This window comes from Austrofundulus limnaeus, unplaced genomic scaffold, assembly GCF_001266775.1.
Source record: "Austrofundulus limnaeus strain Quisiro unplaced genomic scaffold, Austrofundulus_limnaeus-1.0 Scaffold79, whole genome shotgun sequence".
Taxonomy (NCBI): Eukaryota; Metazoa; Chordata; class Actinopteri; order Cyprinodontiformes; family Rivulidae; genus Austrofundulus; species Austrofundulus limnaeus.
Genome location: NW_013952481.1, coordinates 1,481,454 through 1,494,271, shown reverse-complemented (window position 1 = coordinate 1,494,271; position 12,818 = coordinate 1,481,454). Strand labels below are relative to the sequence as shown.

The 12,818-nt window shown below is 36.4% G+C and overlaps 1 protein-coding gene and 1 long non-coding RNA gene across 2 annotated transcripts in view; one reads left to right on the top strand and one right to left on the bottom strand.

The window, feature by feature from the left end:
- brd2a (bromodomain containing 2a) overlaps positions 1-3,844 on the bottom strand; it is a gene marked incomplete at its 5' end in the record, with an annotated part of 10,407 nt that extends 6,563 nt beyond the window's left edge. The window contains 5 exon segments of the mRNA XM_014011296.1: positions 133-329; positions 485-635; positions 722-859; positions 929-1,232; positions 3,071-3,844. Of these exon segments, the coding sequence (XP_013866750.1) occupies positions 133-329; positions 485-635; positions 722-859; positions 929-1,232; positions 3,071-3,102 (822 nt within the window).
- LOC106519577 (uncharacterized) lies at positions 3,841-12,797 on the top strand. The gene is made up of 4 exons (XR_001310461.1): positions 3,841-5,168; positions 7,729-7,852; positions 11,464-11,561; positions 12,518-12,797. It is a non-coding gene; the product is annotated as an uncharacterized LOC106519577 (long non-coding RNA).
- Positions 12,798-12,818: the final 21 nt, after the last annotated feature.

The following is a 12,818-nucleotide window of genomic DNA, read 5'->3' as shown; positions in this document are numbered from 1 at the left end:
TTAAACTCTGAAACGACTCGTCACAAACATTAAACTCTGAAACGACTCGTCACAAACATTAAACTCTGAAACGACTCGTCACAAACATTAAACTCTGAAACGACTCGTCACAAACATTAAACTCTGCTTCACCTTGGCGGTGGGCTGCGTGTGGGGCATGCTGGTGATGGCAGCCATGTGTTCAGAAGGAAACGTGGGGGTCAGGCTCTTGGCCAGGATGGTCTGTGGGGGGGTGGAGAGGATGGAGTCGGGTGTTTCTGGGGTGGGAGGAGAGTACGCAGACTGGGAGACGGCTTGAACCTGATGAGCTGTCGTTATTCCTCCTGAAACTAAAAGAAATAAAAGATAAGTAATGATAGTACATTTGATTTATAGGGAACTTTATGTTGAAGAATCCTAAAGTGCTACAAACATACATACATACATAAATAAATAAATAAGTACTCACAACAAACCATAGTGTTTATAACTATAACTCACTCACCTGCCATCATTCTGCTCTTTTTACTGGATTTGGATGATTTGCTGCGAGGCGGAGGAGGAGGCAGTTCTAACTCATCCTGGGGCATCTGAGCTACTTTCTGCAGGAAGGCCTTCTCCAGAGACTGAGCCATGAGGACGATGTCATCTGTTGGCTGCAGATTTAAATAATTTAGACAACACATTGACAACAATAAAATGTTGACAACAATACCCCTAACAACAGCAGCAGCAGCCTCACCTTGTTGTAAATGTAGCAGTTTGTAAACATGGTGTTGAAGTCCTGCATGCACTCATTAGCACTGCGGTAATAATTATTTTCTAATCTCTTCTTAATGCTGCCCAAGTCCATCGGAGTCTTTATGATCTTATGATAGTCCTGCAGAGGACAGAAGATTTTAGAACGAGACGTTTTAATTAAGCATTAAACAGATTTCTTTAGACTCACAGGCAGGTTGAGCTTGACGGCATCGACAGGTTCGTGGAACGGCCAGGCGAATTGGTGCCTCCACAGAGACTTCAGCACAACTTTCTGTAGGAACTGGAGCTGGTTGGTCATCCTCCCCTGTCGATTGGGGTCCTTCACTGCAGGCTGCGGGGGTCCTGAGGGCATCAGCTGACTGATGGGGGGCATCCCAGGACTCTCAAAGCCCTCATAGAGCAGTGAAGGTTTCCTGATGCGTTTTCCAGCTGCGCCGGAGTTCTGGTCCATCGTGAACCCAGTATAACCAGCATCAAGCATAGAGTAAGAGCTGCAGAGAACAAGAAGCAAAGAGCCAATGAGCTCAGAGCTTTCTGAAAATTTTAACATAAAAAAATAAAACTGAAGTTTGTCAGGTTATTTTAAAAAAGAAAAAAGTCCAACCATAATAAAAAAAATGATGCAGTATCCTAGATTTTTATCAATAGTCCTTATAAGCAACAATAACTTTTAAAGTATGACCTTGTCGTCGCACAAATGTGCAGTTCAGAGCACAACCACATTTACCAGAGAAAAAAATACACCTAAAAATTATTTTAATGCCAGACAGTGCAATCCTAAACCTGTAATATTTTTCTGACAGATAAGATTACCACTTCCTTTTCTCTACCTCTTTATCCCAGCTTTTTACACCAACTCAAGCTTCCCCCACAATCTCTGAACTGTGGGCGGAGCTAGTGCTGCAGCTGTACAGTTATGACTGTACTGTATATTTTACACCTGATATGACATAACATATAGGCAGCGCCTTTAAGTGATTTGTTATTGAATAGTTATAACCAGGTTTTTGGGAGTAATATACTTTTAAAACTTATCTGCAAATGGCAACACTAAGCTCCTTTCTGCAACAAGTTAATCAAATGTTTATTTACTTATTAACGCATTGTTTCGACAAACGTTGCTTTCATTATTTGTTTGGAACTGCAAGGTAAACAACTTTAGTTCAACTCAAGTTGACTGCTGGATGTGAGGGTCCTCCTGTGCACTCAGTTGATCTTGGCATCTTGGGTCATCTGCTGTAAGCTCTTCATGAACACATCCAATGTTTACCTATTACTTCATACCTTTAATACCTTCAAACTCTCCGTTAAAAAAATCCTCAGTTGGTAAAAAAAAATTAATTAGCTTGTACACAAAATACAAACTATAACCCATAATGTGTTTAAACTTTTAAATCTTAAATGATACAACTTATGGAAACTCATTTGACAATTAGAATACTTTATTTACAAAAAGCAAAGTAATCATTTACATAAAAAAAACAACAAAACTAAAATATTTTTGTAGAGAAAAGAAATGTCCCTTTGTATTAAAAATAAACAGCTCAAAATGAGTACAAATTAGTTATCAAGTCAAGTTATTGAGTGACATTGAGCCTGGTAACCAGACAACCGTCTGAAACATAAACAGACCTTCAGGATTAAAGAGTTTATATTTACACTGATTTTAATATTTTGCTTGTCATCATGAAATTTGATTAAATGATGTCCTGAAAAGAGTGACAGCTGTCTATTGATACATGACTTGGCACAAACACCAACCCCTGACCGCCACATGGCTACCACAACAAACCGGCGACAGCGTAGAGACGGACTGCCGTCCTCCGCTGCACTAAAGCGACACATACTCGGCTAACCGTGGGCTAAACAAGAGTTAAATCCAGGGTCAAACATTAACGTTTAATTTAAAAGTCTGAGCGACATTAATTTAACAATACACTTTAGAAACGCTTCAATCAACCTTATTCCAATAATCATCAAACGCCAGCATCGGTCCAAAACAAGGCTTTAGCCTGTGATGCTAATGCTAGCGATGCTAACAGCAACCGCCGAGCAGCGGGAGAGTGCGGCCAGGGGCTGAAGAGCCGAAGATGGCGCCAGCGTAACGTTTCCCTAACAGGAGAAAAATGTAATTTCTCTACAAATTGTTCTTTATTTTAATGCTCTGCCCGTTTGGTTTATTCCGGTAAATTATTCAGAGTCCATCTCTCACCTCCTATCGCTCTAACAGCACACGTAGGATACGAGTATCAATAAAAAGAAAAAAATGTAAATATAAAAAAATAACTCCTTCGATAGTAAGGTGAGAGTCAATTTTACCGGTAGATACCTGTCAAGTGGCGGGTTGACAGCCATATCCATCAGGATGGATCAGGATTCTGTTTTTGGAAAGACTCAAAACCAGGATCCGTCTCTGGTCGTCAGTTTTCTCCGCGACCCGCCACGACGCAGTCCTGTGCTCAACCTCGTTGAAATGGCGACGGAGTGGATACACCCGGCCTTTTATAAACCACCAGCCACCTCATTGGGTAACCCGCCCCAGACATTCTCCGCCCCTCATTTTTTCATTCGCTGCTCAAGATGTCTGTCAAGCTGGCCACGCCCACTAGATCCTGAAACTCCGGAAACAATCTTTTCGGCCAACCCATTCGCATTCTCCCCCGCCAGTCAAGAAAACTGCACATCATCATTGGTTCAACCAACCCAGTGTTACCTCCGCGCGGCCTGTCACTGGCTGCCGAGTATAATCCTTCACTGAAACCGAACGGTTCGGGCCCACCCTGTTCTTTATCATATTATATTACGTCAACGTGTGCACTGGGAGGACGAGGATTGGCTCAGACCGTAGTAACTTGCGATCCTAGCATGAATACCAAGCGTCCTATTGGTCCTCCGGCTTGGTCACGAGCGCCCCCTGAAACGAGCCTCACCCACATGAACTCATCTTTTTCTTCTCGAACATTCTGCTCGTCGCCATCTTTGAGCATTCAAACAAATGATGTTATCAAATAAGTCACGAAATGAACAGTTGAACAAGAAACGCAACAAAAACGTCATTAAATTATTAAAAACGCGATTGATTAACAAACCTATTGAGTTCAGCAAAAAAAACACTTGTTTTAAAAACACTGCCATAAAACCAGGCCTGTTTGAGGCCCAGTTATTACAGGGGTGTTGTGGATAAAAATGTTCCCAGTCTAAATTTAAAGCTTTAGTCTTTGTGATCCACTGTAGAAAAAAAACAGTGAAATCAACTCAAAACATCAGATAATCAGCAACAATCCACAGAATGACACAGCAACTTTCCTGACCTGAACCTGTAATAAATATTAAACTAATTTAAAAAACAATAACACTATTAAACGTAATATTTAACTAATTAAAAACACAATAATACTATTAAACATGCAGTCAGTAAGAGTAAACAACTTGTATCTAAATTTAAAATAAACATTATTAAGTTTTAAATCTATCCTACAAATGAATAACTATAAGATGGACTATAGCAGTTATTACTCAGTAACAAAATATAAATATTTGGCCTTTAAAACTAAATAATTTAAACAAATTTAACAAACAAACACTGGTTATCTAATCACCCATCCCCCACACCAAGGTTACAGACTTCCCTCAATGTCACTCAAACATCAAAATACCGCTTTTTATCAATATACCTATTTAAATATCACTAATTAAGATACTTTACTAATAAAAACAAATAAAACTGCATTAATCCTGAAATTAAAGTTTAAAAAGAAAAAAAGATAAAATTAAAAAGTGTCTACTTAAATTAAAAAAAATCTGAATTAAAAAGAAAAAAAAGTGTCGAGTGGTAAATCCAAAAAAAAGAGCGAAACCTTTCTTCCAAAAAAAATCTTCTTTGTCTTCCAGTTGGATACTTTTTAGCCAACACATTTCCCCTCCAACATGTCCTCCTTCTTCCCCCCCACTCCCCGGCCGGGTGGGGTGGGGGAGGGGAGTCATGTGATAAAAAAACAAATCATCATACTCGAACACGTGGCAGTTCTTCAAATCCGACATCAAACGCGTCCACAGCCGAGTCTTTTACACAAAACAGCGCTTCTACGTCCACATCCTGCTAGATTTACAAAGTATTTTCCTCAGATTTGTAGACAAAGTTGGCAAAATATCCGAACAATGATCGTACTTTTCCGTGGCACTTGGCTCGATCCGATTGGTCAGCTTTGATCACGTGACGAAAATCATTTCTATTTCGCTGATTTCCTGTTTTGTTTTTAGCTTCGTTGCGTCTCTAATGACAATCCATCTCTGCTCACGCATCTGTTTTCTTAAATCCTATCACAAATATTTTCTCCAGATGAAGATGAAGATGAAGACGGCCGTCAAACTGTCGCGTGTTGCAACATAAATGCCGCGCATGCGCACATCGAGGAGCGCACACAGCAGTGAGTCAGATCTGATGCTGCAGACACCACAGGCAGGTCTTTTCTATTTGTCTGTCACTAAAAACAACTTTCATCGCCCGAAAACAGTCGTTGAACAGTTTTTACTGATTAAATGATAATATATGTTTTATTAAAGCCACTTTGTGAAGATAAAAAAACAAAAAATACATGTGGTAAAAGTATAAAAATAGCAATCATAAAAAGGGAGTGAGAGTTGCAATTAAAACAGGTAGAATCAGCTATTAATCATACTTTGAAAATGATTCTTGGTTTTGTTTTCTGTTATAAATATTATGTCATAATAATGTATTCTGACTCTTTCATATTTTGTTTTCTATTTACTCAGAGACGACAGAAAACTTTGTACAACAAAAATAAACCTTTAAATTAATTTACACCTCTATACATCTAACTATAGTTTCAACCATGCAATAACCTGCGTGTTTACTAATAAATTCTCCTGCTCAGATAAATACTTCTAGGAATACTAAGCTCAGAATCTGAATCATAATTTTAATTTAATATATATTTTTCCAAAAAAAAAGGATCAAACTGTTTTGAACAGTGTCCTGTTTAGTATAACTGAGTTCAGTATAACTGGGTTTTGAGTTGCTCAGTGTGCATCATATTATTCAGTGTTTTGTCCAGTTTTGTGGGTTGAGTGTTTTTCCTCAGAAAGCTCTGAGCTCCAGAGAGCCAAGTCAGTAATTTAAACTGTTATTGCAGCTGTGAGATTGTTCATTCTGAAAATGAAACATAGGATGTCTAAAAAGTGAAAGTGGTGTCATTTATGGTTGATAATCTGGATATTTGATACTTTGCTTTTACAGAAAGTAAAACTGTGGATATTCTAAATTTTCACAAGAAAAGACTGAATATTTGTGACATAAATTATTAACTATTTAAAAAAGACTAATTAAACTTTTTAGACTCTAAACTTAACATATTAGCAAATGTAAAGATGTATTGAAGATTCAACTGTTAAGAATAAAACTCTGACACTGGTATCAAAATGTGGTAATCAATTAAAAAGTAATGGTTTATCTAATATTGTTACATGGATTTTATAGAGAATAACAGTAATTTGTTGTAAATTGAGCAATCAGAGCTGGAGGATTACATCAGAATCAGCCTCCTGTGACTCATCAACAGCTCTCTCTCTCTCTCTCTCTCTCTCTCTCTCTCTCTCTCTCTTTGTTTTTCTCGGTGTCTGAATCACTGCATCACATGAGGTTAAAGGAAGTTTTTTCCTTCACAGCTCTTCAGTCCTGACTCACAGGTTTAAATCTGACGACTCCAGATTTGTCACATTCAAACTGCAGTAAAGTTAATAATTTGTGACCGATTGATATTTTCATGTTTGTATAAGTCAGTTAACGCTGCTTTATTCAGTTTATTTTATCATGAAGGATGTGGAAAGTCTTCCTTAGCAACAACAGTTCCTTTAACAGCAGCTGTTTGCAGCTGCGTGGACACAGGAGGACAGCTGAAGTTCCTGTTCATCATTTTGTTCTGTTTTCTCTTTAAACATCACATTATCTACAGGAAGTCACTAAAATCCACCTCATTAAAGTCAACACAGATACTCAAATATTTGTTAAATTCTATATAAATATATTTTTACTGTGAGCTTTTTGAAAGCTTGTCTCTAAAACACATGGTCTGACAAAAAGCTACATTTTACAGTAATTTTCTTCTTTCATTATCATTGTATTTCCTGCAGGTATGTCAATAAGAAATGCAACATTTCAAATTATCATCAAGAGGACATTTTAATTGATTATATTATATATTTGCCTTAGTGATAATTCATGAATATGTGCTGTAAAAGTCATCATGTCTTGTTTATCAAGCAGTCGTGCAGAATTAGACTCTCAAACACTCAAACAGAAACTGGAAGTGTCTAATTTCCATCTGAATGAGTCTGAGTTTTCTCCCACAGTACCTGCGTGGAGTTTCAAAGAGAAAAAAAAAACCTGTTGCCTGGTCTTTCAGTCAAGATTATCCTGTTTTAATCGGACTTGTTTTAATTTGTTGTTGACAAAATCTCTCCATGCCACAAACTTGGACAGGAATAAAAATCAGGAAAGAAGGAAATTAAAATCAAGATGTTTTTATCAAATAACACATTTGTATACGTGACTCAGGCTGTAGCCAAACTGTTTCAGTTTCATGTCAACATATATAAAAACTAACATAAAAGAAAAAATTTACTGTTAAAGAAATGAGAAAAAGATCTATGTTTGTGTTTTCATTCAAACATTAGTTCAAGTCAGTGATGGTTTCCATTTTTTACTATTTATTCCGTGGTGTGCTCATCAATCACATTCAAGAATGTTAGAAATTGTTGAGGATTTTTAAAAGTTTTTTATGTGATAAACGTATTCTTGTAGTTGATGGGACAAATGATCAAACTACAGAATCACAGAGAACTGAATTGTTTTAAGTCTTGTTTACATTTCTGCTTTCATGTTTTTAATAAGTTACACTCATCAGATAAATGCTGAACTATTTTCTTTTAAGTCTAGAAAGAATAATAATCTATAGTTATTTTTAATAGTTTCTAGATGGACTGGTGACCCGTCCAGGCTGGACCTTTCCTCTCTGCCTCTCACCTGTTGATCTGCTGGGATGATCCAACCTCCTCCTGGTTCTGAACAGAACAAAGAAGGTCCAGAACACGAGTGAGTGACTTTCAGTATCGCCTTCTTTCATCTCAGGCAGTGTCTATTTATGGCGATATAGGCTATTTTTTTCACAAAACTGGGTTAAAATATTGGAAAATATGACCTCTGAGCATGAATTACACTGTTTAAAGCTAGTATTGGATTCTGGTTTTCAAAATATAACATTTTATTTTTAAAAAGATGATATTTGCCACTGGGCTCACTTTTAATTAACCAGAAGAACAGCTCACCATGTAAAAAAACACAATTATATTTTATTAATCATCTAAAAGTCTGCAAATAACTAAAGAATATTCAGAAATATATTAGTTTTCAGTTTCTATTTCAGACCAGTTTTAGTTTAGTTCCAGGCTCCACGTGCAGTTACAGCGCCATCTAGTGTCCATTTAGGTTCACTTCTTTTATGTGTAGAACTAAAGTTATCTAAGTCTCTAATAAACACGTGTTAAAGCGCCATCTAAATGGCAACTGCGGTGAACTGCCTAAAATTAATTCTGACACATTATGATATTGTACAGGTATCCAGATCAAGTAAACAAAAGACAGGTTATTGTTTAATAACAACTTAAAATAATTTTTGTATATTTTTACTTGAAGCTGCTGCATTTTTTACATAATATTTTTTATGATTATTATTCATAATAAAAACAAAACTGCAAAAAGCTTCCTTAGTTTGAACTCAACGTTGTTGGTTAAAGTCTGACATGAACACATTTACTTTTGAACATTAAAAATTATTCCATAGACCAGGTGTCTGCAACCTGCGGCTCTGGTCTATGGCTCTTTGAAAATGTGAACAAACATAACAGAATGATTTGATTTGTTTTTATACTCACATCAGAAATAAATTGTAGGCAAATACGTATGTGATCATTAATACAAAAAGTAAAACATGATGATTTGCTCATGCTAGCCTGCTAGCTAAATAATCCAACTTCTTTATGTGATCTTTCTCTCAAATCAATCAGGGTTATTTTTAAACTCCTTTAAGACTTCATAATAAGAAGAATTTGAAATAAAATATGTCTGAATAGTTTGGTTGTACTAGTTTTAATGAAATTTGGTATACACTATACACAGTATTTTTCTTGTGCATGAATGTGTTTTATTTTATTTTTATTTTATTTTTTTGTCCTGAAGTGTAAAAATAATAATAAATAATACAATTGACAATATATTTTTTTAGTTTTATAATGTCACCTCCACTGGCCATAAAAGTTTCAGAAAAGACTTTGAAAAGGCCCACAGACCACCAGTTGATCACAGTTGTAGCTTATTTTGCAGCTCTAGGCACATTTCATTAGTGAGACAAGGAGCAGAAATGGCTTTTTTGATTGTAAACACTGCAGACCCCTGCCATTGACCATCACATGAATTCATTTGTCTGATTTTTTTAAACTACTTATCTCCAGTGGTCATTGTGTGAGAGCTGTGCTACAAATGAAACAAACACTATACCCACACCTAGTGTCAATTTATAGTAACTAAATAACAACAAGCATGTTTTAGTAAAGAAGCTAAAGTGTTTGGGAGAACATGTAAACTCCACAGACAAACACATTGGCTTTCTTTTTATGAGGCAGTAGCTTTAACCACTGCACAACCTCTTCATATTCAGTACAACTGATTCATTTGTTTTGGTATTTAGGTCATTAAGGAGCACCACTCCAGTAACAAAATGACAGATGGGTTCCTGGTCCTGTTTAAATTCTTTAAAGATAAATTAAAACACTCACGTTTAAACCACTGGATCTTTTAGAGTGACCAGCTACATCTTTAAAGTGTAGGAGGAAACCAGAATAACCTGATAAAAGCCTCACAGGCAGAACACAGTCCAGGAAGACCTCAGCTGGAATTCAAACCAGTAGACATTTTACTGGAAGATGACCTTCCTGTTTACTATCATGTCACTGCTGGTTAAATGATTTACAGAACATCAAAGTTATTTACAAAATGAAACTGCACTTTAAACAAATAAAACTCAACAAATCATTTTCTCCAAACATGTGAACAACACTGCTGTCTTCTCATGTTAGTTTTCAGAACCAGCTCATTATTTCTTCAAGTTATTATTTAATCCCACTTGGGGGCACTCGTGTTCTATCACTGATGTCTTTGGATCAAACCGAAACAGTCTGATCTCCAGCTGCTGATTCACCAGGCTGAGGGTTTACAGGAAATCACGTGGTTATGGTGAGATGCCAAACAGGAGCTCTGGGAGTGCTGTTGGTCTTGTTTATATTCTTCATCTATCTGTTTGGTTTGTTTTAGATGACATTCATCACATTCTTTAACCCCTGACATTCTGAGAACACAGCTGAGCCTTTAGTGTTAATTTTATGAGGCCAAGCAGTGACTTTGTGTTTTATAACTTTAATCCCACAAACCTGCCTGATAGCTTTGGCTGAAATATTCTGATCTAAAGTCGTGTGGTTTGACACTGATAATATTTCATAATATTGCTTTGGAGAAGTTGAAGTGTCAGTTTTGATAGTTTTGGTTGCACGCGTGCAGCCTTGTGATTGTCGTTTCTGTGCACATCAATGCTTGTGGTTTCTTGATGCATCATCCTCCAGTACACCAAGCCTGGATCTAAAAGAACAGAAACCTAAAACCACCCCTCCACCAGAACCAAACATCTTTATTGTTTCTCTCACTAGATGTCAGCCAAGAGCAACACATTCACTTCACTTCTGAGAATCACCTAACTTTGCCTTTCGGTTACTTTTTCCAAGAAATCACATGGTGTTTTGGTAAAAAGTGCCAAAAACAACCGAGCGGGGCGCTCTGACTCTGTTAGAGAGGACTGTCAGAGGATTACTTTCTGTTTTAACACTTGTTTTTTTTGTTTTGTTTATAGGCAGGTACTTTACTCAACTGATCTGGTCCTTGTGTTTGATTGGGTGTTTTTTTTTATTAGCCCAAATAAGGAAACGTTTATCATCTGTAATCTTACTGAGCTTTGCTGCAGTAAAAGTTATAATCCTCACACTCCTCTGGGGACTTTAGGGGATTCACAAAACAACTGTGGGAGTTTACCGACTTATAAAACCAAACAAAACACCACAAATAAAAGAAATGTAGTTAATATTACCCCCAGAAAAGATCCACAATATAACCGAGTCAGCTCCATATTAATTATTTAGGTTATTTGTCTCTACTATTATCTCCAGTGGGTCAAACAGTCAAATAAAAGTAGCTGAGGAGTAGAAATCTGCTACATTGGTGTCATTTCTGTTGAGCTTGGTGTTGCATCAGTTCCTTTCATTACTTTCGATTTAGAAAGACAAAAAGAAACACATATTATGTTACAGAGAAGCTAATTTATCAAAATAATTTGAGATGATTCAGCAGGGTTTAACACTCTTTCATGCTTGTTAAAACTGCAGATTTTCAGAGACTCTGTGGAGGTATTTTACATTAAAACTTGTTACCAAGGCCTGATTTTATTGATAAGACAAATGAACAAACTTATGTTACCTTTATTTATTTTAGCATAGCAAAATACAGAATAAGACTAAATATACAAAATAATAAAAAAGTTCACATTTACTGTGTTGCACATCTGTCCTAATTATAAGGTCTGTTTTCTTATTTTTATGTTTCAGCTAGAGAAGCAGCTCTGTGGTGGACTTGTGGCTCATCCAGGTTCACAGTGACAGCTGGAGAGGTACCAGCTGCGCCGTGACACTGAATGGAAAAGCAGGTAAAAGAAAATTCATGCATTAAAACAAGTAAATCAAAGACACAGTCTACCTGCAGTGATCATTTCTGAAATTACTTAAAAAAAAGTTGGTGTTTTTTCAAAGAGCCACGTTAAAAAGTTGATAGCTATAAAATCAAACAGAAATTAAATATGAATGCAGACTTTAGAAGCAAACATTAAGTCTATCTGTGTTTTATATAATGACATTCTGTGCATCAGAAATACTCTTTTTTCAAGCATATAACAGTAAAAAATTTAATGAATTCTTCACTCACTAATAAACATAGTGATTAGCATTTACATTTAGATATAATCAAATGGATGTTTCCCTCAAGTCAGAGTGCTCTGTTCCACATTTTTGTCTGAAGAATAAAACATATTTTCTGTCCTAACAATATAATGTCCTAAAAGTTTAAAAGAATGATTATTTTACAGTTTAAATGAAACAACAGGCTCAGATCTGCATGCTCTCCAGGCCAATGTGCTTATTATAATAAAAACAACTTTTTCTTTCAATGTCTGACATAGTTCCTCTAAATGAGGTACGTCCAGAATTTTCCCACAGCAAATATCATAAAAAAATCGGTGTAAAAGTCATAAAAAGTCAGAGCCTGATTGTTTCACTCACAAGACTTAAGGTGTGCCGGTGGTTTGGCTGAGTTAGGCAGTCGATGATTACACAATAAGAAGATAAAGAAAGTGAAAGAGAGAAGAGACGGGACTTTCCAGCCCGGCTGTGTGGTGCAGCGGAATGGTGCAGAACTGGTTAGACAAAACACCATGCAGCACAAACGCACATTCAGAAACAAACTTTTATTTTCATTAAACATGCAACTGCTGAACGAGGACTGAACATTTTATCCAAGCTACTTCTAATAAACTAATGAAATACGAGCCACAAACCGATGAGATAATCTTTTATTCACCTTTATTTTTAATTTGTTTTCTCTGCACAGTATCGGCCATTTTGTGGAAGCAAAGACTGAAATGGCGACTGAGGGCTTTCCCGCCTTTTTCACCCTGCAGGGTGGCACAGGACTGCTGAGAGGAGCAGCCAAGATTACAGATGAGTCATTATGATAGAAAAAAACCCAAACAGACATGATTAACCCTGAACAACAGTTTTTATTAATTCATCCAGAGCAGTTAAAGACTGTAAATATATAAAACAACATTTCACCCTCACTAACTTAATCCTTAAGTTAGTTCTAAAATAATTCATGCATTTGTGTTACATGTTTTATATATCTATATATA